The sequence below is a fragment of the Anopheles merus genome, chromosome 2R (genome assembly GCF_017562075.2).
Source record: "Anopheles merus strain MAF chromosome 2R, AmerM5.1, whole genome shotgun sequence".
In the NCBI taxonomy this organism is placed as follows: domain Eukaryota; kingdom Metazoa; phylum Arthropoda; class Insecta; order Diptera; family Culicidae; genus Anopheles; species Anopheles merus.
In genome coordinates this window covers 42696807-42723663 of record NC_054082.1, presented here as the reverse complement: position 1 = coordinate 42723663, position 26857 = coordinate 42696807, and the positions used below count along the sequence as shown (strand labels likewise).

Genomic DNA, 26857 nt, shown 5'->3' with positions numbered 1-26857 from the left:
AGCCCTTTTTCAGTTTTTGTTTGCTCGTCCAATTCCTACAAATGTGCATTGCTTCTTCTGTTCGATGTTTTTCTTTCGGTATAACCAACTCCTTACTATCACGAGGCTTTTAGCAAGCAACCCATAAGCCGCCCGTTTGTCGACATTAGTCCGCACAGAAATGTCACCACAATCTTTTCTCTTCTTTGTGTGTATGTGTGTGTGTGTGTGTGTGTGTGTGTGTGTGGGGGGGGGGGCTTCGCCAGCTCAACCCGAATGGGTTCTTTTCAACGAATTGACTTGCGAACTTTTCACATTCGCAACTCGTTCGTGCAGCTGACCCGTTGCAGGTCCGTGTGCGGCAGCCCCCCCCCCCACCAACTCCCGCTTTTTGAAATAGCTTCCGGTTGGCTAAGCAGGAAAAACTGGCGAACCACACCAGGACAGTTTGTATATGTGTGGATATGTGTGTGTTGATTTAAGGGTCTTTAATACGAACGGTTCGAATAGACTTTTTAGTGGAGGGTATTCAGTAGACGACCGTAGACATGCCGTTTCCGTACTACTAAGCACGATGAAATGCTGCTCTTTTTAGTGCAATTTTCACTTAAGACTAGCATGCACTGTCGGAAGTTCTCTTCACGCAACATGATTGACACAGTGGTGACGACGGGGTGGTACTAGCATGGAGACAATTGTGAATCATTGTTGCCGGTATTGAGAAAGGAAGATGGAAGCAAACGTATTGGAATTTAACTTAAACTGCTTTTGCCATAGCCGGTCTCGTAGTACAGTCGGCAACTCGTACGATTTAACAAATGCCTGTCATGGGTTCAAGCCCCAAATAGGCCGTGCCGCCACACGAAGGACTGACTATCCTGCTATGGGCGGTAATCCAAAAGTCACCGAAAGCCAAGCCAGCAAGTGATGCAGGTAGGCCCTTGACCGACAACGGTGTTGAGTCAAAAGAATTTACATTTCAGTATTACATTTCATTCTTAGTTTGTTTTGTATTCATAGAACGACATATTCGTATACACCAACTGGTTGGTCTCAGAAGATGATTGTAAAGAGATTTACAAGGCGAAGAAAGTAAACTTTAAATCAGAAAGTATATAACTAAATTAGCTGTTGGCAAAATATTTTGCACTGTATGGTTGTTAGCATAGAGTATTGTATCTTATAAGAGTAAAATAATAAAAATAGCATCACACCGTACAATACGCATCTGAAACATTAAGAAATTATTTGTTGCTGAAACCTTTTGTAGCTTTATGTATATAACAAATGAAAATAAATCAAATATATAACAAACTAAAACACAACCGCACAGTACGAAATGAAATAGAACGAACCAATCGATACTGCTTACAAATCATCAGGCGCCTCCATCGGGTCACGTGGTTCGGTCCAAAATATGACCAGCATGCGGAATGTATGGGTAGCCGGGCACAATTAGCACAATTAGGACATGACTTTGACATGGTTGTATGTGTTCGATGCTTTAATGACCTCGTAACTTTACCATTTCCCCCAGACTGCTAACATTGCTGCTGTTGCCGTATCAAAACTTTCTCCCAGCCTGTGCCGTATTTTTTCAAAATCCTACAAAAAGAGCGAAAACTCACACACGTGTCTGGGCATTTCGCTTTGGTTTGATTTTCTTCCATAAGTGTGAGTAGATTTGTGTGTACCGTTTTGTTTGCCGCCTTATTTGGTTTAGGATTTATTCATTCATTTGTTTGTGTTTTCCTTAACTTTTATACACCTAGATATTTTCTTTTGTTTTACTTTGTATATTGTCATGCACAAATTATGTTTGTTTGTTTTTAGTTCTCACAGAAAAGAAATATAAAAAAAAAACAAAGAAAAAAACAGAATACAAAGAAAGCACCTCATTGCTCCTTGCCTGATAGTGCCTACCCTAAACAACGTTCGTTCGCCACGTTCCAGTCTGTAACTTTTGCGGTAGGTTTGAATCAGAACCAACAACGAAAAAACAGATAGATGTACCATCTCCTGAGACCAATTGAAAATAGTAGTTAGCCTCATCCATTCTAAACGCATTCCGTGTTCGTTGGCTGCAGATTACGCAAAGCTTATCGTTCGTCCCAATGTTACAGTAGGAAATTATTTTTAAACTGATTTAAAACGACAACGATTTCTGTCCGCCACTTACATCGCTCGACCGACCGGCCCGACGTGCGTTTGCTCTCGGGGGGCAAATAAACTCGACCGTATAGCCGTCGAACAAGGCCTGGATACGAACCGACACGACCCATAGCATGCAAACGCATAAAATGTAGAATCATATCGTATCCTTGCGGAGCCATTAAACAACGGCGTGTATGTGTGTGTGCGTGTGTATGTGTGTGTGTTTTTTTTGTCACCCTAACGTATTTGTAACGCAAACAGGCAAGCTGTAAGGTATTTTGGTTTTGTGGCGAGGTGTCTAAACCAAAAAATTATTTAATTACGAGAAGGAAAGAAATGACAAACTAAAAAAAATACGACTCATTATTTTTATTAAATTTACAATGTAAAGCATTTTTGTGTTGTCCAATTAATAACCTGGAATTGGAAAATAATGTAGCCAAGTAAATCCGTAACGATAAAGAAAGACAAACGATATAATACAATTATGAAAGCAAAGCTCATTACTGCGGGCGAATTGCGCTACAGATGGGTTCCCTTTGTTTCACTCAATCATCATGCCGTCTGTTGCCATCCGGACCAGTCCATCCACCGCTGTGAATGAAGAATGAGAACACCGTAACAATCTGTTGGCTTTGCGATTTGGCAAGCACAGCCGGTGGTACTGGCAGTACGCAACCGATCATTATTGATGTTCCGCTTCAGGGCACGCCAGAAGCATACCACGGTTATCTGATTAGAAAATCATCAGAAAGTATTCGGCACCATCGTTGATGATAAAAGCATGTTTACCAACAAAACAATACAGTGTTTGAGCAAAACAAGCCACGCTGTCACGGAGGAATGAAGGGTGGCCATTGAACCCTTTTGTGTGCGTGCGATGAGAGTGACAAGCAAGGCGTGGGGTGAAGTGGATGTTGACAAATTGGCTCTAATTACTTCTGAACTGCGAGCCGGAACTTCAACGGGCCTAGTACGGGCGTATTGTTTTCGAACGAAGCATTCAGAAGGGCTGAACCCGAATGATTGGGTAAAGAGCTTGCTCTTTATGGAGCTGGATTCTTTAGAACAATTAGGAGAAACAAAACACTTTTATAACGCACTGATACAGAATAGGATATGAAACAAAAGGAATTTATTGTAAGCAAATCCAAATGACTGAACAGAACAGCAGCAACTTGAATGAAAGCAAAAGCACGACGAAAGACAAACAAATGACAAATGAGCGCAACAAAACAGTTATTAGCAAACCGAATCGGGATCTATAAAATATGAGCTCCGTGGGTATTCCACTGTTGAATCTTTAATAAAGATTCGGTCACCGACCTTACCGTCGAACAAAAACGTTTCCTAGCTTGAGCGTTACATCGATCGATCGATCGATCGATCGATCCATATGATGGAATGATAGTGTTGTGCCTCATTGACATGCGGCTCAACATCATACGAAGCAGCGGTGTTTAGGCTTGGTCGCAAAATCGTATAGTTACAGCTGAAGTAATTAGCAAATAGTATGGCCACCGCTCGTGTGAATCTTTCTTTTGTTAGTTCTTTTTGTAAGCTTAGAGCGTTAAAATATAAAATATAATATAAAAGGCTTTAACCAGAAAAAAGGAAATAATTTGAGCAATAATTAGATTTATCACTTATAAGTGCAATGTCGTTCCAACGTTTTCAATGCTTCGGAATAAATGTACTAACAATTGATGATAATTCAGTATAACAGTAATGCATAACACACTTTCTGGAAAACGTAACGCAACGTAACGTTTTAACAAAAATGTATTCAAACAACGTAAAAAAATGACTTGACCAAATTATTAAAAAAAAATATTTTCTTATCTAACGTCAGATTTCGTTTATATCTCGCCCTATACTTTTCTTTTCCATTGTAACAAGACTCTAAACACACTTTCATTACTCTTATGAAAGCAACAATAAAATAAACGGCCGTGTATGTGTTGGACTTTAACTGTATCATTTTACTTGTCTGCTTCCTCTTCACTATGCATTCATTGGTTATAAACACTTACACCCATACCTACTTACATTATCGGTTTGTTGCTTTTGCTACTATATAGCTACTTCTTAGCTAGCTTGCTTACTTATTTAAACTTATTTAAACGCTACGCGCCCTTTCTTAATAGTAATGACGCTCTATGGCGTCTCGTTTCCGTGACTGGGTTTCTTTTGATGTTTTCTTTTGGTTTGTTTTGCTCGCTTCTCGCCCCAAAATGGTTAAGGAAATGCCACAACGTTCGTTACGCCTTCTAGTTTTTGCTTATCGTTTTTGTTGTTATGTTTTTTGTGTTATCTTTTAACGTTTTATTTCTATTTTTTCGTTCATCTTAGCATTCACATTTCTACTTCGCATTAGATTTTACATACATTTTGCTTTGAATTTTTCGTGCATAATTTGACACCCTAAAGAGATAGTTTCGCTAATCCTTATCGCGTGTGTGTGTGTGAGCTGCTGCTGCTTTTATTTTGCTTTAATATTCCTATTTGTCACCGCCCACTCGCCATGTACGCTCGCTCTTTTTGCCTCTATTGTGTAAACTGGTGTTGTTATCACGCACAAATGTTGATCGCTTATCCATTATACAACGGCCACCTATGCTGCGCCCGATACTTCTTTGTGTCTTGGTCAATTTCGCACGTCGTGCGAAGCCCTTCTTTGATGCGTTTGATTTTATGAAACGAGCTGAAAATGGTTGCTCTTAACTCGCGTTGTGGTTGTTTGCCGAACGACCCTGCAGCTCCAAACAATCGCTCCCACGCTTACACCCTTTTAAACCCCGTTCCTGCATGCGAACGCCAGGCTAACTGCAACAAAAAGGACAAACAACATGGCTTTAGCAAAGCAACAAAGAACTAAAAAAACCTCTCAAGTACAGGTTTGCTCGCCTTTTTCGCGCGCTAAACACATGCATTTGTCCGTTAGTGTGTGCTTCCCTTTCTCAGTGCTCCTACCCAAAAACTGACCAAATGGGTGTCCGTTTTGTGCAGTACCTTGCTCACACCTTACCACCCATTTTCTTCACCCATCTGTTTGGGTTGATATTTGCCATATGGTCTTCACGATTTGCGCCATTTGCGGATACTTATCGGCCTATCTAAAGTGGCTACTTCCAATATGGTGCACGTCCGTGGACGCCCCACAGCAAAACGGCGGTTTTGGAACTGCAAATTATCCGAGTAACGAACGCGAGCTCGTGCCTGTCGAAGGATGGGTCGAACAGGTCAAAGAAGAAAAGAGAAAAGAAACACACAACAGCAGTAGAAGAAAGGCTTCAACAAGATTGTGAGGGTAGATGAAGTGGGTCTAAGAAGCAAAACTACATCCTTCGCTTCTAGCAGCAGCCGGTCTTTTCATATGTACGTTTTGTTCTTCTATTTTTTCGTTCTATTTTCTAAGTGCTTGTCTAAGAAAACGATCCCTAATGTAAGGCGAAGGGTTTTGCACTAGTCGCCGATACACGACCAGACGTTCGTGATCGGTCAATCGGCCGACGAAAATACGGGGTACGAGAGCAAACAAAAAAAAGGTCACGTTTTTTCTCAGCAAGCAAAAGGCTCAACAAAGCAGCAAGCAAAATCAAAAAGGATGTAAAAGAAAACTCGCTACTCCTAACCATCCGGCCGTAGTGCAGCAGGGTGGGTTAGGAAATATCCATGCCACGCTGTGCGACGGGCTCATATTTATTATTGTTACTCTGTGCCTTCAGCTTCACTGCCGATCACGTGGTTGGCAAGGGGCCCGACATTGGGGAAGCATTTCTGACGTCGCCAGAAGGAGCAAACTGGCAAACTAGTGCTCCGGTATTCGTACGTACAGGACTGAAACAACACAAGACGTACCGCAGTCGACTCGCCTGTGAACTGATGGTGATGCCGAATGTTTATTTGTGAGTGCGTTTGATTTTTTTATTATTTTTCAATGCGAAACGGTATGTACAGCTGAGCTCGGCTCACTACCCTTTACCATCGGCCAGCGATGGCGGTTTCTCTTATTCCTTGTCCATCCATCGAACGAGCGCACGAGTTGCCCTTTTGCGGTTGAATTGGATCACTCCCGCCAGACCACACCTACCTTTCAGCCATGCAGCTAGCCCCCTGCGTTTGTGTGTTCCTGTGCAAGTGAACGCTATGATCCAACCTGTCCACCAGTGCCGTGTGTTGGCGTGGTTCCGCGCCATTCAGCCGGCTGGCGATCGTGACCGACGTTGACGATGACGATGGGCTCGTATACGAATGAGGAGCAGCGGGAAGCGTACGACTGGGGGCCGGAAGCAGAGCTACTGCTGCTGTTGCTGCCAGCGAGCGGTAATACGAGCGGCAACAGCCACGACCACGGCGTGTGCATTGATGGGAGCGGGACGACAGTTCCGGCGAGTAGGGCGAGAACGGCCAGCAGCAGGCGGATGGGCCGTTGGCGCGATCGGAGGGAACGGTGTGGAACGTCGCAGCATGATGGTGGCGGACACGAAAGGATGCCTCGTCATAGGTCGCTACTAGTCGACGGGTTGCCGAGGTTGCTCTCGAGGGTGTCGTCCTTGTGTCAGAGTGGCGGCTTGTACACTTCGATCGCCGGTGTCAGCATGTCCACTCGTGTCGATATAGATGAATCACTGTGGAAAGCACAAACGGATAAAAAAAGGGAAAATGAAAATCAGATGGTTAGTACAAATGGTCTTCCACGCAAGTCTAGCTGGGAAGCGATTCAAGCAAATGTAACTTAGTAAGCGCACGAGCATCATCACTTTTTGGGACTCGTCCCCTATAACTTTGCAATGGGAGAAAAATAAGAAGAAAACAAATGGCCATGGGATGCAAACCAAATTTTGTAAAATGGACGAGGACCTACACTCCACTGTATGCAATACAGTATGCAGAACAATGCCCCCCCCCCTAAAATTGGTGTGACTGCATCGCTGTTGTGGAAAGGGCGACCACGCCGTTCGCGATCCATCCCACCCCCCTCCAAAAATGGTTCGTCACGATCGAGTCCCATCAGCGGCGATGTGAATCTGCCGAATAGCCCCTTCGCATGCCATCTGCCATTAAATCGTACTAAAGGCACGTGTTTTATGATTTCCACTTCGAAGCTTTCCGGTATTGTGGCACGGACTGTGTTCAGTCGCTGGTAGCTTGCTTTGCATTTGCATGTGTTGTTTTGCGAGCGTGTGTGTGTTTCGGGATTGCTACATAATCCACGGATGCCGTGCGATACATCATAAACCTTCATTACTTTCCTGCCATCTTTCAGCCCGGACCCCGAAAATGTCCACCCAAAAATAAAGTTGTTCTTGATTTGGGGTGTGCCAATGAAAATATGTTTTTAATAAAGAAATACGTCACAAAATCTTTGTCATTTTTGGTTACGGCTCCCTGCCTACGAGGTATGTTGGCGGGGTGCGATTTGCGTGTAAATGTGTGTGATTCCTAGTTCTTTTCGGTGATACGGTCCATCGTTGAGCACACCACACCACCAAACGGTTAGCGGGAAAGGTACGAGGAATGCTCTTCTCCTATCGCTTTGCATTTGGAATGCAAATTTGTCCCACCAAATGATGCGAAATACGCGTTTCACCTTGTTTTTTTTTTGTTTCAATAGAAATGAAACATGCGCTTTGTTCGTGTGCTTTCCCTGGAGTGGAATTATATTTGTGTTTTTATGATGTTTTTCAGCCGCAAACAAAGACACTTGAGGTATGTTTCTTTTTACCGTTTTGCTGGGATGAAAGCTTTCCAACATTTTCTTTAAGCGTTGTATCAGTTGAAATTGGTTTCTTTTTCCTGGAGTTACTGATTCCTACCTTTTTTTCTTATTCAGCATTTTATTCATCATTTTCGTCTCAATTTGGGTTTTGTGGGTTTTCAAGCTGTTGTTGATTTTTTCGTTTATTTGCTTTGTTCGATAGATAGATAGAACCAGGATTTCCTGTACAGGTATTATATTAAATTTCTTTGATGTTTAACCTTCATTATTCATTATTCGCGACACCTTGTTTAAGCAGCAATTGCTCGAGGCGTATTCAGGCGAGTTGTTGCTATTCATCGATGTTTTTGGTGAAATAACTTTATTCATTGCGTTGAAAAAGTATTCGTCTAGTTGAATATTTTGTAGAAAAAGGCGAATTATGGCCGCAATATGCAAGAGTCGGGAAAAGTAAGGATGTGGTTTGTTAAAGAGACCATCCATTGACACGTTTGTTTGACAGACTTTTGACAGACAGACTCTCAGAATTTCGCAGAATTGGGACTCTAAGTACTTAAAATATGTAAGAATATATTTCCCAATCTCTTTTCCTATTATTTTGAATCATCTAGCACATCTTTCCTCACTTAGCCCTAATATCATGATGCTTCATGATGTTACCGGTACACGTGACTTTGCTACTACATCCTGCTAGGTTTTTTTTCACTCTACTAAACGCCGTACGACCTCGACGTATTAAGCTTGTTTCAATCTGTTAATCTGTTAATAGAGCCTCATTTGAAATTAATTCCTGTATTGTGTGATGCTCCTAACCGAATTAGACTTTGATTTTTGAAACAAAACATTTTCGTAACAATTCACTCGTCCAAACCATCAAACAAACCAGATAGAATGAATTGCAAAATAACCTTTGCCTGAACGTATTGGCCATCGCTAAATGCGCTGATTCTTGTGCTTGATTTGATATTTTGGTCAATAAACCGCTCCTTTTATCCTATCCCGTTAGATTAACCGTTATTCATTAATTTTATTAATTCCACGAAGATTAATAAATTCATTAATATTGAATGAAGTAAATAGCAGCTTCATAATAATACATTTTAGTTATATCTACGTAGTGTTTGGCCAGCATTAATGATTTCCCAGATAGGTAGATAAATACTTTAAGAGTGTCCGTCAAACAAATTAAAAAAAATTACATGTTTGATTGCCATCTGCCATATTTTCATGCTTATTATTTTAGCAAAACGTGTATACTGATGGTTCCTTTATCAAACCCCGTCATTACTTTTACCGACTGATGTTCATTGCAGCCATAATTCGCCTTTTTGAGTGAAATATTTAGCAAGACGAATACTTTTTGAACTCACTGTACAAAAGGCAAACAAATGAACCATGTTCCCTTTTTCTCAACTTAGCGAAGGTCTTACATGCAATTGGTTGCTTTTCTATTTAAATAATCAAAAATAATTTTTCTGTATAACATGTTCCGTTTGTTGGAGAAAAAGTTCATCTTTTTATGGCGTCCTATATACCACAATACGAAGCCAAAGCAACATCAACCGCAATGGCCGAATTTATCATCCTTACTATCAACCATCGTTAACGCTCACATTCCCAGCGTACGGTTGGGAGATTAATTTCGAAAAAAAGGAACTTATCAAATGTCCCTCCTTTCACCTAAACGCCGCCAAAATGCTAACGTTGTCTTTTTTTCGTTCTCTCCCAAACCGGGTTTCCTTCTCGCGTTATCTGTCCACTTTTCCACCGTCCGCCGCCTCCGCCACAGCGCGCATTATTTGCATCCAACCATTTTTCTTCATCTTTCACCTTCTCATCCGAAAACGGTCTACTTGCTTGTGGTACTATGAGATCCTGGGCTTCTTCGCAGGCTCTTAAAAACGAAAACCGTTATTGAACCATTCGCATCATCTTTACCATCATCATCACCATCATCGCCAGGGGCAGTGGAAGCAGAGGTTTTGCTAGGGATTTTCCTTCGAAACCTCAGTACGTGAACATGAACACCAACATAATCATCATGATGGTTCCTTCCGCTCCATTTTCGTTTCACTGTATCTCACAACACACACACACATACATTATACTTTCTCCTCAAGTATTGCCCTACTACTAGCAATGCCGGCGTACTGGTAGAGAATTTCTAATGAAGTCTTTACCACGTTAAAGTGTTCGATATGAATGGCGATAGATTTTACGTGGTACGCCCGAACGTGAAATAAGGCAAGAAAGAACAACGCGCAATAAGCCAAAAACTTGCCCTATCAACAAATAAAGCAACAACATCAACGACCCAGGCAGCGATCCGACTGATGAGAGCTAATATTTTATGATTTAACACTCAATGTTTAGCAAATTTCTGGGTTCCACTGCCGGTCGTCTGCAATCGCTCCAGCTCGAGCAACATTGCATCAGTGAGTGTAAATATTTAGCACAGAGGCTGAGCATCAACCAAATTGATGTATTTTGACCATTACTCAAGTAATTTTCGTGTCCACTGCTGTCCTGCACATTACGCCGTCCGGTATGTGCCTTGGCTCGCTCATCTAAGGCAGTGGTCTCCAACCTGTGGTCCGTAGCGCAAAATTGGCCCTCGAAAGAATTGTTTTTTTTTTTTGCTAAGAAAAACTTGTTACCGTAGATTGTACTTTTTTTTCTCCACAATCAAGATTATATTTTCGACAGCTATGTCTAGAATAAGAATTAAACATATTTAATCACAAAACTTCGAACAAAATCTCAATATATCTGGGCCGCGGAAAACATATATGAAAAGCTAACTAGTCCGTGATCCTGAAAAGGTTGGAGAGCACTGATCCAAGGGACATTACTTTCACCGAAAGTGTTGCTGGCTGTTGCTTGCAGCACGCGCGTACGTGAACAAAATGTTTTTCCTTTGCTAATCGGTGGTTCGAGGAATATGGAGTTTGCCGTACCATAAAGGGACATCAGCACGTACGCGGCTTTTCATTGGTGGATAAAAATTCAAATTTTAACGCAAACCTGGTTCAACAGATTAATAGAAGCACGAAGGAATGACATTCTTATAAAAAGGTTAGTACACTTCATTGCATTAGTGTTAATTAATTGTATTGTATTAATATGACATTTGTTTAGGATTCAAACATGATTGTGAGTTTAATTGCTTATAGGTTTAAATCGTGCCTTCTAGAAATTGTGTTTCGTGTTTGGACGATTGTTCTTAAGCTTAATCATTTTGATATGCGTGCAATTGATTGCATATTTTCATAAAAAGCAAAACATCACGTATGAGTGGTACAACTTTACCAAATACCCTGGGCATACCTGCAGGACACTTTGATTTTGTTGTTTTTATGACACATCATGGCGTCATACCAAGAGTTGAGAAAGGGTGCCAACTATCACAGATCACGGGAGAAACCCGCTGTGATTCGAAAAGTAACTTAAATAACTTAAATAACTTTCTATTCTTATCGTAGTTTGCTTATCCTCCGTTTGATATATGTGCCACAGGGACATCAAGAGTCCCGAACTAAACCCAACATCATTAAACCGCCCGGTTCCTTTTAATGATATGTTTTATCACTCTTCGGCCAAACCTTTTGAATCAAATTCAAGCACCATTCCGAGCTACGGATCGGATAATTTACTTCCCCCATCCCTCCGCTCGCAGCACTCGTTGTAGGCCTACCACAAATGCGCACTCTCTTGTAGCCACCGACCAAGTTACACGTTTGCATCGCAAGCGATTGTTGTACTCCCCCTGGAACCCATCAGGCGACTCATGCAGCAGCGTCACCTGCTCAAGTGAGTGAGTGAGTGCTCCATTATTCAGGCCCACGTGTTTTTCTGCCTCTGTTTGCCCGCCAACACGTCCCGCAGACAACAAACGGGAAGGAGTTGTAGCGTTGCAGGCTGCTGGGTAGCTGGTGACAAAATGAACAACTTCATCTCTTTGTGCGAAGGTCACAAGAAGCCCAGCAATGAAACAGTAAACCACTCCAGGCCAGTTGTAGCGTTCGGGAATGGGAATTATGGTCTCGTGCTCGTGCAAGCACCACTTCAGCGAGGTTCCTCATTATGCACGGCAGCAAAAAAGGTGTATGTGTGGGTGTGGGTGTGTGTTGGTGGCCACAGCTAAGCTACATCAAATTTTGGAACTGCGGCTCGGTGCCAACAATAGGGTTTGGGGTGAAAAAAGCATAACATAAAACATACACTCTGGCGGTCGACTGTGCTTTAAGGACGTGTAGTGTGTATGTGTGAGTGTATGCAGTTGTGAAAGGAAGGCAGATGTGAAGGCCACGGTGGGCAGAAATGTCCTCATCCTTGTCAAAAATTAAAAAAAAAAAACAACCCCCCCGACAACAACTCGAACGACCTTCCAGCTGAGAGCGGTAAACCGCACTGACCGAGTGGTGCTTACCGCCACCGCCCTATTAACCATAATGAAATAACAAATAATCCACCAGCATTGCATGGGCCGGCTGTTCATTTGGTGCGGTTATAGGGCACTGTCACGCGATTGTCATCCACTTTTCGACAGCCGCCACCGGCAGCACAGGGTTAACCTTTCCGCCCCGAAAAGCATCGACCCACATGGCACGAATGCGAATGGGACAAGGTGGGACAGAACCGTGAGGCATGCACACCAATACACACACACACACACACACAATCGTCACCAACTAAACCACGGCAAAATACGGAAGCAAAAAGCGAGCGAACATTCCAGGTTCAATCCACTCCTCGTACCTGTATTTTACCGCTGCTTTGTCAACGAATTTGGAAGGAGTATTCGTTGCCGATTTCCATCCACTCTCCTTTCCCGCTGTATTCGTATACAGTGAAGTCAATCGAACGTTTGTCAAGTCGGGAAATCACCCAGCATTTCGACCGGTGGCAAGGTAAAAAGCTAAAATTTGTGTATGAGTTTGTGAGTGTGTTTGCGCCTTGGATTTAGGGTCAAGTGCAGCCCGCGTTGAGTGAAAGCTCTCCAGCAATGCAGAGGACTGGACGGATGGAGTGCTTTGAAATGCTAAAAGATGAAAACCCTCCGCCTTTGCGAGAGGACTTTCAATTTGCAAATAATCGATGAAAAATCGACGTTGTAACACATTCCCGAGGGAAGCACTCAGAATAATCAAGGTTCCACCTACTAACACGTAAGCTCACACGCGTGGTGCCCAATACAACACGTTTGCTATGCAGAGCAGCTCGCAGATGCACTCCGTCGGGCCTGGGCGAAGGTCGAAACAATTTCAAAGGCCAAAAGTTAACTTTTCGAAAGCATTTAAGGAACTTGTTGAAAAATAATTAATCCTCATACCGCACACACTAACACACGCGTGCTTTGTGTGGTGATGAATAGAAAAGTGTTCCCAAATCCATGCAGGTGTGTTGTTGCTGATCGCACAATATCCTACAACGTGATTTATATTTCATACCCAACCGGCAGCATTGAACATGGCCACGCCATCCTACATGTAACACAAGCATCTAACTTTGTGGTTCCTTTTTTGTTTTATTTTTAGCACTAGCTTCATGCGTCGAACGAAACTTAATAGAAAGCGGTCCGATTTTGATCTCGTAATTGGAGGCAACCAGCTAGCAGCACCCCAGGCGGTATGATAGAAAAGGTTAAAGTTAATTGAAACGTTTTTTGGTGTATAAGTGGAGTAAGGAATCGTATTAGCATATGGAGCCGTCTTTTACGGTGCAAGGAGCGAATGGAAAAGTTTACACATCACCGTTGCTGCTGACAAGAAAATGCTAAGGCATGATTGTGGGTTTATCTGTTAGATAGTTCAGTGTAGTTTAAAAAAGCATCAATTTATGCCATTACTCAACTTTATAATTGTATAACAATAATTTCATTTTTAAAAATACTCCTTTTGCAACTACATTTATAGAGCATATTTCAAAGACCTTTGGACCGAATGAAAATATTCAAAAAATTAACCCAAAGACAGTGTTGAAAGTGTTGATTCGATTAAAAAAATAGAATCGTTTTTTTTTTTGATGATTTTAAAATGGTTTAGGTAAAAAAAACAAACCATGGTTTAACAACTCAAGTCGAAATACTTAGACCGTTTCATACAACATATTTTCATGCAAATATTCAAATATGCTCGACACTTGATCCGACCAATTTTATTTATCTTTTTACACGCATTTCAACACATTGCATCTATCTGAACGCAGTATGAAGGTTTTCTTGTAGCAAAAAATAAAAATAATTATAAGAAGCGTTGTGCGTAATTTTATTGTATGTAGTAGAGGATAGCAGTTTTTCTTTTAAACTGTAAGAAACTACATTTAAATAAAACATGCAAAAAAGAATAATACAGGGTTTCCTACGATTTATTGGACAGTTCTCATGATTTTTTGGTGCGTTCCCACGAATTTTTGGTCGTATCCCGTAGATTTTTGGTTTGTTCCCATAATTTATTGGTATTTTCCGATTGGATATCAATACCATTGAACCAAAAAATTCTGTGAAATAGCCAAAAAATCGTGGGAACGCACCAAAAAAATATCGGGACTCACCAAAAATTTATAGGAACCAACCAATAAATCGTGGGAAACCCTGTAATATGCTCAAAAAATGGTCAAACAATGAATTCCAATTACAAATATTTAGGTTCAGATACAAACATTAATAGTAACACAAGAGGAGCAAGGTAATATGCACTACTTTAAATATAAGCATCCTCGAAAAGATGAAAAAATCACTAATATCAACATCTAATTTGAATTTGTCAAAACACGATGATGCGCATAAATAACGATTACATAAATTAAACAAATTACACGGTAATCATGTTATGAAGCACTTTGCTGTTACTGCTAACAGCTGATGTAATTCATTAAAATACATGTCCCCATGCCGTAGTCTTAGTCATATCATAACAGAGAGGAAGGAACACCTTTTCCAACAGTAAGGTGAGCAGTGACAAATAACAGTTAGAAGCAACTGGTTGTCCGGCTGAAGTATGCCAGATCCATATTAAACGTTAAATTTATGAGAGCCGCAACAGAACAGCCTCTACTACGGTCCGTAGGGACCAATAAAATACGTTCTTTGTTTCCAAGTTGCACTAAACTCTCTTTTCCCGCCGCGAACGTAACGAACTGCTATAAATTGCAAACCAACAGTTCCGCATCGAATATAAAACATTCACCGGTTCTTCCAAATCAACTGTGGTAACCAGCGAAACCAAACAGAGTAAAAACAAACACAAAAGAATACCAAACGCCAAAAAACAAAACCCATAACCTACAGCACCGTTAGCAATGTGACAAAGCACCAGGAAGCCACACTATTTCCTGTTTAATTTTCGCTACGTGACGCTTTTAAACAAAGGCAAGCTGGGGAAGGGAATTGTACACGGCGCGCCAAAAAAGAAACAAAACAGGGCAGCCAAAAATACTGCGAAACGCCACAACACGAGAAGTCTAGCGTTGACCGAAGTGGTGAGCTAATACGGCAATTAAATCAGTTACGAACGAAACAATTTTTCTTTTTTCATAACATTTTCTACATTTTAGGCCGTGTTCATTCTGGAAGTTTAATGCATTATTAAACAGAGACTGCTAACACGCTACTGGCTGTAGCTCTCGCGTGAAGATTAAGATACCATTTATTTATTTCTATTTTAATGATTACCATTTTTACTATGCCTGCACATAGTATGTAGCGCAAAAAAGATGCAAAAATGATTGTGATGTAGTATAAAAAAAAAACAAACCAAAGCTTCCATAGCACGAATATACCCCCAAAACCACAGTAAATGCACTCTCTTTCACACTAAAGCCGCGTCAAAATTCAAACAAAGCAGTTAATTCGTCTGCCTGTTGAACAAATTTGAATGCCCCCCCACCCCTCCACTCCCCACCATCGGTTTCCCTTTTTGTGGTGAGCCTTTCGACAAATAATAATTTTTGCCACAACACAGGCACAGCCTTCTAAATTGCATTAAACCGGCTTCAACCGGCTTGGCGTGACGCACAGTAAAATTTCGCCCATGCCGCGACGGTGTTAGCATTGCGTGGCCGGCTTAATTAAATTTCATTCCCCCCGCACCCTCGCACGACCAACCGACACCACCCCAACCCCCTTCCCCCTCCCCTACTTTGCTGCTCACCTGAGATTCTCTATCCTAGGCCGACGATGCCGGTGGCGGTGCCGCCGGCGCTCCTTCTTACACCTACAATCACAGTGCATGATGCAGAGAAACACGGACGAGACGACGGTCACGATGAACGGCACCACGAAGAAGTGGATGATCGTGTTGACCTGGTCCTCGCGGTTGTACGCCGTCATCACGACCGTCTTGTTCTGCTTCGAGTAGTAGCAGGGAAAGACGGCCCCCTCGAAGCCGTACAGGTCGGTGAAGTTTTTGCACTTGACCGCGGGCGGGTAGCCGCAGCCCTTGATGTTGACCAGCAGGATCGCCTCCTCCGACCGTTCGATGTCGGTCAGGTTGAACAGCTCCGCCGGGGTCGCGTTGAACGGGAAGGTAAAGTTCAGATCGTCTATGAACGTCACGTAGATGTGCGTGCACTTGAACACGTCCGAGGTGCAGCCCTCCCGGCACGAGCTCCACGAGCAGTTGAACAGGCCGGTCATGTCCTCGCGGCGCGTCGTCACGCACATCGTCGGCCGCTCGACAAAGTCGCCGACCAGCGTCGAGATGGCCGGATCGACGTACAGCGGCACCAGGAAGAGGAGGGAGGCGCCGGCCGTCACCGACAGGAAGGCAAGCCCGGACGTCGTGTAGAAGGAGGCGTTCTCGCGCAGCGACCGCTTGGGCGGCGGCCCATTTTTCGCCTTCTTCGCCGCCGCTAGCTCGAGCAGCTTCTTCTTCCGTAGCTCTTCGGCCTGTTGCTCGAGCAGCAGTTCCGAACTATCGCTCCTCATGGTGGTCGCACCGGCATGCACGGGTGGCGCGGGCGGTTTGCTGACCGGACGGTGGTCGGTGGACGGGCAGGTACAGGGGCTGCGGCTGCTGCTGGATCACGGTACACCAGGCACCGGTGTCCGCTGGCGCGGTGTTGGACAACAGCGACGACGACGGCGATGACTCGGAGGCGCTCAAGGACGATGGTGAGGAGGGTGCTGCTGCTGCTGCTTCGGCATCCGCTAGTACACCCGCTGCTGCTGCTGCTGCCAGTGGAAGTAGTATGCCTACGATCCACAACATCCCCCTCAAGGACAAGCCGTGTTGCTGTTGGTGGTTCTGGCCCCGGGTGCTCGAGGAAGGGATGGAGTTGATGGCAGCTGGTGCCGCCAGCTAACCGAGTGTGCCGAGTGTGCGGGCACTTTCTCTACCGGGAACCGGACGTTCGCCTACTCTTCTGCTGCCTCTCCCACGGTCCAGCAAACGGGCACGTGCTCACACCAAACAGCACCCAGTAGAAAGGGCACAAAAGCAGACGGAAGCAGCGGAACAAGAAAAAACAACTAGACGACTCCCTTCCTGTGCCGGACTTAACTAATCATCTCGATGTAACGGTGTCGCAGACCAGTGATTTTGAACTATCAATCGCTGCTTTAATTACACACACTTACACACACACACGCACAAACTAACACACACACAGGCACGCGTGCCCACTGAGTTGGAACCGCTTGATCTGAATGCACACACTACACAGCACGCTCACACCAGAACACACGACAAATACATATGGAGAGCTTTTTCTTTAACATAAATAAATGCACTGATTTCTTTTTTTGTTGCTCACACGCTCTTTCTCTCTCTCTCCCTCTCTCTCTTTTTACTTCTCTAGCCATAAAACATCATCTTTCGACGTTGGGAAGGACGGCGCCTGATGTTTTGCACGCCCTCGCCGCCTAGCACTGGCACGCACCACTTTTCCGACTCGGTCGCGTTCTCCCGAAGGGCGATCGTTTCGAGTCGAACTATCAAGGCTCACACTGTTGTTGCACACGGTTGGGCTCGCGTACACATACACTAGCACCACTATTCACCCACAACCTGTCAGACACGCTGTCAGCTTGTTGGGAGAGGCTCTTTAGTTAGGGGGAAGGGGCGTAGGCGAATTTATTGCACACAAACACAATCAAACTCTATCTCCCGCTCACATTCACTCTCTCTCTCTCACACACACACGCACACTTGTTTTGTGTACGCTTTTGTTACTCTCTTTTCTCGTCGCTCTCGCTCTCTCGTTGCTCAGCACGGGAAAGCTTTTGCTTTCGAGGTTCGCGTCTCTGGCTCGGTCGCTCGTCCGCTCGTATCTTGGCTGTGTGGTCGCTGCGGCCTGCAAAGGAATAGATTATAGGATGGCGTGTTAGCAGTGTTAGAGTAATCGCTTTTACATCCTTTTCATTCACTTAGCACTAACTATAAAATGGCACCAAAAATACGCAAAATAGAAGTATTATTCACGCACGCATACACACACATATGTATAGGCGAATGCATTTTTGAGCAAATAAGCTTTTCAGTTGGACGTTCAAACTAAACACCTTAAAAGACCTTCTTTTGTTGCGATCGTAGTAATTTGTCTCAACGGATGGTTTGGCGTTTGTGTGTATTGGTGTGGGCGAAATTAGACAACCAATGTTACCACGCCACAGCAATCTGCGCGCTTCGTGAATAGAACACACACCAACAACAACAACAACATAACGCGCCCATACCGAAAGCGGACGCCTGGTCGCTCACGATGATTTGTTGCTGGAAAGGGGCAAAAATTGCACCCGTTTCGTCCTTGCCAAACTCGTGGAGCCCCAAGACCGAGCAGCTAAGGGCGAGAAAGAGAACGAGTATCGCTCTCAGGTAGCTAATATTGGCCTCGATGCTGGACGGTGACAGACACACTACGACAACGGCCCGTCGCCCCATCGGACAGCTAATTAACGTACAATTTAGGTTTGATTTCATTAATGATCCGCTCCTGGGCGGGCACTGGGGTTGGCCGTTGTTGCCTCGGGAGATTTTCTACCGTCGACTTGCGGACCAAAACCTGTGTGTTCGCTTTTTGTTCACCGTAATCGGATTCGCCGAGTCGGAAGGTGTCCTTTTGTGTTTTTGTGCTGGCGTCGTGTGTTGTTGTTTTCTTTTTTCTTCCTTCAACCCTACGCAGTAGGGTAATTGTTTGCTAATAGACTTTTTGTGCTGAGCTTACTGTTTGTGGTGTACTTTTAACATATGAGTTTCTATTTGGTTATATGTTTCAAAGGAGATTGCGATAAATGGATTGCTGTATCGAGTAAGATTATGAAACCAAACTTTAAACCCTACAAAGCACAAATTTCGGGCAATCGATTCACTTAAGCGCTCTTCTCTCCTGTGCTTGAATCGCTTGAACTCACTAACTTTTCAACGTCCAACAAATGCACTTTAGCGGTCGGGCAAAACTAAAAACACAAAACAAAACGACATGAACAAACCCACAAATATCACCCAACTCCCCTTGTTCTTCTCCTTCTTTTTCTCCTCTACAAACAAACGATATGATGTGGTCAAGCCGTGATGTATAACCTCGTTTCTTTTACGATTATTATATTGATTTTATGTTTCTTCCACGGGGCCGTTTTGGCATCGGCCATCGGTCCAACGCGAAAGGCGCACCAAAACACGTAAAGCTGGACACTGTGTGTTTGCACGCTTCCACAAACGATCCACCCACATGTTCGCACGCTCGCCAAAACACACACACACACAACCTCTGTATGGAAGAGCGCGCCAAGAAGCCGCTGCGATGAAAGCACTCTGCCATGAAGTTACAGACCTACAGCAAACTTGAAGCACACCGTCGATAGTGGCTCTTCCGGACCACAATTGGTGGCACTTCCGTTTGGCCCTTTTTTATTAACTCCTTTTTTACTTGGGTTCTCTATCTCTCACACACACACATACTCGCTAACTTCTTGATGTGTGTGTGTGTGTTTTCCACTTACAGTCTGTTACTGGATTTCCTTTTCCGTCGATTCCATTTTTAAACTGTTCTATCCTTTTCTCCGAACGACAGGCTCGTGGGATTTGCTTTCATCTGTACGATTTATCGCCCGCCAACTCTGGTGCGATTTCAGCCATGTCTTGACGACTGCATTGGATAAACGCACACACCCACATTCAACACACTGCATGAATAATCCATTGTTTTGCTAGGATATTTTGTGGTAGAATGGAACAGCAAAAGATGGAACTGTTGGCCCGTTTGGGAGTTTATACGAGCGCTTGGGCTGCCTGTGGCTGGGTGGGTCTCCGTGTATGCGAGGAAGTATAAACTGCAACCTTATTATCAAGTATAATTTCTTTTTTTAAAGACACAATGGAAAGTAGGACAGCGTCGGAACGGATTTTGCGACCTCTTGTGTGGTTTTACTATCTCCTGTGGTGAGCATTGCTTTCGGACTGTCAACTGTTATTATAATACGCCTAGCTAGTCGACGCCAGTTGAAGCTTGTTTTTCGATCTAAACCATTGGCAAAAGGCACATTATGGCAAAGTTGTCACAGCAATGGTGACAAGTTTCATATAAAATGTTTAATCCTTTTGCGGTAGGATGCACCACAGATTCTCCACTAAGTAAAAGTGTTGGAGAAATTTAAAATTTCACGTACAGTCAGAAAAGCTGCGGCAAAAGAAATCACCTCCTTCCGGCACTGAAGGCAGTTCCATTTGTCACAATGACCGCAGTAGGGGGCATACATTTTTAATCAACGTTCTACCATTAGACGGATCTCTGTAGAGCCTCAGGTGCTTTAACTGCTGACGTCGCTGCTGGGAAACAAATTCACCTTCAATTCCAGTAGGGAAATTCTTCACTAGTGATGCCTTTAAGGGGTTTGACTGATGGTATGGAATGAAACAGAATGAACAAAATGGAAGATTTTGCATTTCAGTTCATTTTTTTTTCTTTTCTACTTGGCGTAACGTCCTACGCGAACATGCCGGCTTATACAGGCTTTCAAGTCTTATTCAGTAGCGCGCAGCGCAGATAGTCAAGTCCTTGCTACGGGGTGACGGTTATTATGAGACTTGAACGCATGACGGGAATGTTATTGGGTCGACAGTACCACGGGACCGCCCCTTCATATTTCTGTAAGTTATTAGAAAATTTTATGTTTAAGATGTGTTTAGGTACAACAGAGAAGTTTTTTTACGTAGTTTTACGACAAATACACAAGCTAGTAAAGAACAATTCATCTCATTCAATTTAACGTATACTAACAATCGAACTAATATCATGTTATTTATGTTTTTTTTAATGATTTGAACATTAAATTTTAAACATCTTAACAAACAACAGGATCATTCGAAACAATAACTAAATCCAATCCTCGCCTCCAATTAGCCAACAACTATGATCGATCTGATTTCAATCCATATGAAAAGCTTATTAGCATTGCACTGGGCTTCATCCATATCCATCAATCGCAAATTAGCGAAGAACATTGCACCGACCCAGCTGCTCATATGATAATTGCACTGGTGGCACCGTATCAACTCGCCCGGGGCACTACTCCCGATCCCATACTCCCTCGCCTTTTACATAATTGTGTCAACCCGACATTTGACAGAATCAGATCACTGATCGTAGCTTCCAGGCGGCTGCAGCGCTGCTGCAATTAAAAGCGCATTAGAAAAGTGCCAACCGGAGGCCAAAAGTTTCGGTCCAATGATTAGATTATGTTGATCGGAATTTCGAGAAGCTCTGAGTGTGTGTGTGTGTTTTTGTGTATTAGTGCTTCACCCTTTCCCCAATAGTGACAGAATGAGGTTGCATCGGGACGGGATAAGTGTTGGGAGTTATTTATGTTTGGTGCTGGTTTGGCCCTCGTACTGGAGCCGCTGCATATGTTTTGCAAATTTTGATGGTTTTTTTCTGGTTAAAGCTATAATTATCAGTTCATTACGTGACACATTGTGACTCAATTTGGCATTGAAATGAATCCGAAAATAGAATGACAATAAATGGTACTGCGAGATGCGTGCTCCTATTGCAAGATTAGTAAATCGTAGGCTGAAGTGTTGTGTGCCTTACTGTAGCCTTAATATGAAGTTTAATGCATTTTTCCAATGCACTTTTTTCAGATTGCCTACGACACGCCAGTTTTTCGTTATTCAATGATTCAAATTAAGAACAGCTTCCAACTCCGGAGACGCATCATGTTGTTTTATTGAATTTGTTGATATCTAGTCCCTAGCAATACCGCTTTTTAATTTTGCATAATTGCCATGATGTACTATAACCAATTCGAAATGTGTCTGACCTGATTAATATTTTTTGTCGGTCAGTTTACCGACCGGAGGCATTTATAGCAATTTTGATAAAAAAAACCGACGCTAGTGTAATTTCTTCGACAATTCCTATAAATCAGGTGCTGCTGCATTGAAGTACATCGGAATCCATTTTAGAGGTAACTTTCAACGTAATCAACATTTTATTCTCTGAATTAAAACACGTTTTCCATACTGCCCGGCATTTCAAGCAAGATTTTTATCAGAATGTGATTGTGATTAATTGCACAAAAATATGTTTTAGGCAGTGATAATAACAAGAACAAGGATGCATTGATAATGATAAAACAACGATTTGAAGATAAATTTGCCCAATGCCTAGATGGCCTACAGGGAAGATCTTGGAATCGCGCAGCAGTACTCCAGTTCAATGCATCTACGAATACAACTGAAAATCTGCTTCCAAACCCCGTTGTCAATAAGACCGTCGTCCTGTAGTTCCGGGAGGACACTTACCCTCAGATTATGCTATCCGGATCACAAAATAAGTTAAAAACAAACAAATGTACAGTGTATGTGTGAAGAAGTGAAGATTATTGACGAAATTTCGTAGCTGTCCGGATGCAGCAAATCGTCCCTAATTTGAAACATTAGCTCGAAACGGTTCGAATTATGAATAATATATCGTTGCAGTTTCATGAGTTTTGTAATGTTTCAAATAAAATTATTGACAATCTTTTTTTTTGTCTAAAATTTAGAAACTTTGTTTCAGTTATGTGAGTTATGTTATATATTTGTTTCAGTTATGTGGTATGACTGATTGAACTTGAATTAGTTTGAAATTCTTACATGCCAAAAAAGTCCTCAGTGTCCGTAATTCGAAACATTACAGTAAATACAATTTTCTCAGTTAATTTTTTAACTGAGTAAAATAAACAAACCTTATTCACTAGCAAAAATAGATCCGAAAGTTAATACAAATGATCGAGAACACAAAATTTCCTTCAAATGATGACGAGTATTGCAATTTTTTGTCAAAATACTTGAAGCATAAATTGCCAGTTGACTTGCTTTTCCCGTCCATGTGCTCGCTAACACTAAAGGGCACATAATCGCCCTGGTACAATCACACCCACCGAGTAATGGCTGCCTGCCTGGGACGGCGTACGGCCGATCGTGCACGCGTTTGTTGATACTTCCTGGTGAAGCTGGCCTTATCAACGAACCTGTCAAACCCATCGCCATGAACGGCTCCTGTACGTTTAGCGTACGGCATTGCAACGGCAAGCCGTTTGTTGTGTTTTCGTTTGATGCGCTCGATGCAATGTGCACCGTGTTTTTGCCAACCTTCATTACATACGCTTTACACTGTGTCCTTCTCCATTTTTGTTGTGTTTGTTTGCGCGTTTCCATTGCTGGTCGCTTTCTCCGGTTTCGGCACTGTTCCATTTACGCCCGGAAGGATGTTCGGGCTCGAGGTGAGGTATTGATTTTTCCCTTTATTGTGTGCCTTTAGCCGTCCATCAAATGCCGTTTTTTTGTTAAGCATGCAATTGTGCAAACGTGCAAAACGGTGAATTGAAATTATTTAGAAATATGTTTTGATTTTTTTTCTGCCTCGTTGAGCTTTCAATGTTATGTGCCTTTTTGGATTGCTAGCAATACCGCTCCTCTCTGACTGCACACCTCTCGTAAGTGTTTAAAGTGGGGAAAAGATAAATAATAATTATAAGAAAATCTATACACTTGTTTAATTATTTCATTTAATTTCACAGCAAATATGGTAAGGTCTAGCTGCATTGCACTACTGAAAGAGATTTGTTTATTAAAACTGGTAAATTTTCCAGTTTAATTGTTTGTCAATTTATTATCTAATGAATTAATAATATCGATTTCTTGGCTCAATTTTCTATCACCTCAATCACTCAATTAAAAACTCACAAACAAACGAAGCTCATGAACATGAAAAAATAAGGTACTTAAATCCACCCAGACATGTACTCCAAAAGAGCATCTCGTAAAGTATTTAAAACCAAGTAAACAATTCAATCATACCGTACTACAATGAGGAAAAGAAAAAGGCCGTTAAGAATGCAGCAATTCTCATATTTTATCCCAAGAATTAACAACCAGATCAAAGAAAAAGTCGGCATACGGTCCAGTGTAATATTAGTAACGCCCGAAGGAGAAAGTCCAAAACGGAACGTCAGTCCTTTGTGGCAGAAAAGCAGTCACCATCGTTTACAAGAGAAGTTATTTCATGTTTTTATTTTCTCTGACGTTGGCTACTAACAGATAAATAATCTAAAGGTACTTACAGGCGACTTAAAGTTCAATACAAAAGTACAAGAGCATTGGGCAAGGAGGGAGTTCAATGAGCCCGCTTTTAGATTACAGCATATCTGCTCCATAAAACAGTACTTTGCCTGGTCTCCAGTTCCACTGATATGTCGATGTAATTTTATCATTACTGCCTACAGTTCGAGTCGATTAATAGTCACTTCCCCCGTGTTTGGGCCGAAAGTGCTCGCAGCAATTAATCAAATTTTTGTCAGCCAGAAGCATTCCTTCCCCATCCCTGTTCGTGCGAAAAGTCCGAAAAGGGCAACGACGATTGACGTTGCACCCTCGCTCTGCCCGATACGATCGAGCACTTGCTTTCGAGTCATCGTATTTTTCTTTCTTCTTTAAACAGAAACGGTTTAAGGCACTGCATCCCTACACCATTTCTGTTTAGTTGAAGTTGAAGGGACCGGTTAAATAATGTAAAACTCGTTTTGCAGGTCTCGCTCACTCACGCCCGAACGCTGAAAGCTTTCGCTGGGATGCTTTCGGGCGCTTTCTCCCCGGCGCTCTCCGGCGCGTGGCAACGAACCAACACCATCTGGTGCGTCCGTGTTCGAGCAGCGATTGCGGGTGGGAAAAAGTGATTGTGTAACCGAGTCGATTTTTTTCCTTCTTCGCTTCACTCGATTTTTTTTCCAAGTGTTGGTATTTTCCATTTCCTTTTCCTTTGTTTTCGAGCAACGGTAACGGTGCAAGTGGCGGAAATTATCTGGGAAAATTCCAATTGTCTGCCCTCGTCTTGGTTTGTAAATTTGTTATTCCTTTTTTTCTGGAAAACATGCTGAGGAATAATGTGTTTTTTTAATTTAAAAAAAAAAAACAAAAATAGCTTTATAGAAATGTTTTCATGCAACTATCAGTTTACAAAAAAAAAGGTAAGATGATAAAACGCGCACCCACGAGCATACCAATGACATGAAAGGCATTTTTAATCACTTTAAAACTCTCAATCCAATTGTCAACAAAACAGCTAGCCCTCTGCTTGCTCAATCTGCTCAATCAAATCCTACAGTCCCTGCTCTGTCGGCTCCCGTCCTGTGGACACATCATCAGGTGAGAAATCGCTCCTTACTGATGTTACACACCCACCAAACGTCTAACGCACCTTCACACAAACATACACACATTATTATCGTTTGGAGTATAAAATACACACACACAAACACACAACGATATATAGGTACACTGTGGGATATTCACACAAAGATCGCATCGTCGCATTCGCCCTTGGCATGGAGTCGGATCGGCGATCCAGACTCGGATGACACACATGACACCGGAATTCAATTACACTCTCCAACTATTTGTACAACTTTGAGAAGAAGCTGAAACTAACGAAGACATTAGATAACTTTGCCCACTTGCTAGTGCGTTAAAACAAAAAAAAAGAAACACAGTTTAATAATGAACCCAGAAGCGAGCAGCACAACACTGCCTCACCCTTTATCACCTTTGAAGTGTCTTTAAATATTGGCAAACGTTTGAACGCAAGGTACGGCGACATTTAGTTTTCCATTTGCTCTCACACACCTATACCTAGGTGTGTGCAGGATGGCGGAGAAGAAGCTGGGACGTTACGGTTCGAGAAGGGTTTTTCGAGCACACGAGCACATTTACACACCACCTCATCCCTAAGGAAGGAATGGAACAAATTCCACCCTCAAGGCGTTCCGTGTGTCTCTGATCAAAGACGTGTGGATTATGGGAACTGGTACCAAATCATATCCAGTTTTGGAAAACCAGCAATTGATGTTCTTGGAGGATGTTTTTGTAACCCAAACAGGGAACAGCTTTTTTTACCGTGCTAATTATTGCGATACAATATTCGCACAAGACACACGCATTCGCGACCGATGTAGGATAAAGCAGCGACGCCACATAAAAGCCCTTCCAATGTAATCATATTAGTAAACTTGCTCTACAGCACAAAAGACTACAGCACGGTTGGAAACTGCCAGCAAAGCAGCTTACTATCGTACCCGGGGTCAATTAAATCGACCCAGCTTCACCAGCATTGCCGCAAAAAGAAACGCACCTAGAGTGTTCCCTTATTTCGTCGTCTTTTTGCACTGGACACTGCACAGCTTGTTCAAAGCTTGGTTCGATGCGAGCGATGGCGTCGCCTGTGGCACCGTTACGGGACCAGCGCGACGACGGTGCTGATAACGGTGGCGACGGTAGTGGAACGGCGCTGGCGAGAACGAAACGGAAAAGAAGGATATCCACGCGACCACGGTACTCTTGCCGACGAGCATCGGATTGGAATCGCAACGCAAGACTGAACGCTCGCCAGCGTTTGGTTCGAGGCCACGGACCGCTCCCCAGTACGGTGTCCTAGTCTGGCCCACAGATACACCCGCGCAAACGACATCGACATGTGTGGCCGACGTATCGCGACAGGCGCGGCAGAATACACACATACATGCCAGTC

The 26857-nt window shown here is 43.0% G+C and overlaps 1 protein-coding gene across 2 annotated transcripts; it reads right to left on the bottom strand.

Moving 5' to 3' along the window:
• Positions 1-2724: 2724 nt before the first annotated feature.
• LOC121588416 (protein tipE) lies at positions 2725-26709 on the bottom strand. 2 transcript variants are annotated; one of them, XR_006004177.1, is made up of 4 exons: positions 26462-26709; positions 16006-18148; positions 6227-6764; positions 2725-4959 (listed from the first exon to the last, which is right to left on the bottom strand). XR_006004177.1 is itself a non-coding variant. In XM_041906314.1 (3 exons), the coding sequence occupies exons 2-3, from the start codon at positions 16779-16781 to the stop codon at positions 6695-6697; spliced, it is 846 nt and encodes a 281-aa protein (XP_041762248.1). In that variant the 5' UTR covers positions 16782-18148; positions 26462-26709; the 3' UTR covers positions 2725-6694. The 2 variants fall into 2 exon arrangements, 1 of the variants encoding a protein (XP_041762248.1); XM_041906314.1 differs by having other exon boundaries at positions 2725-6764.
• Between the last annotated feature and the right edge of the window lie 148 nt (positions 26710-26857).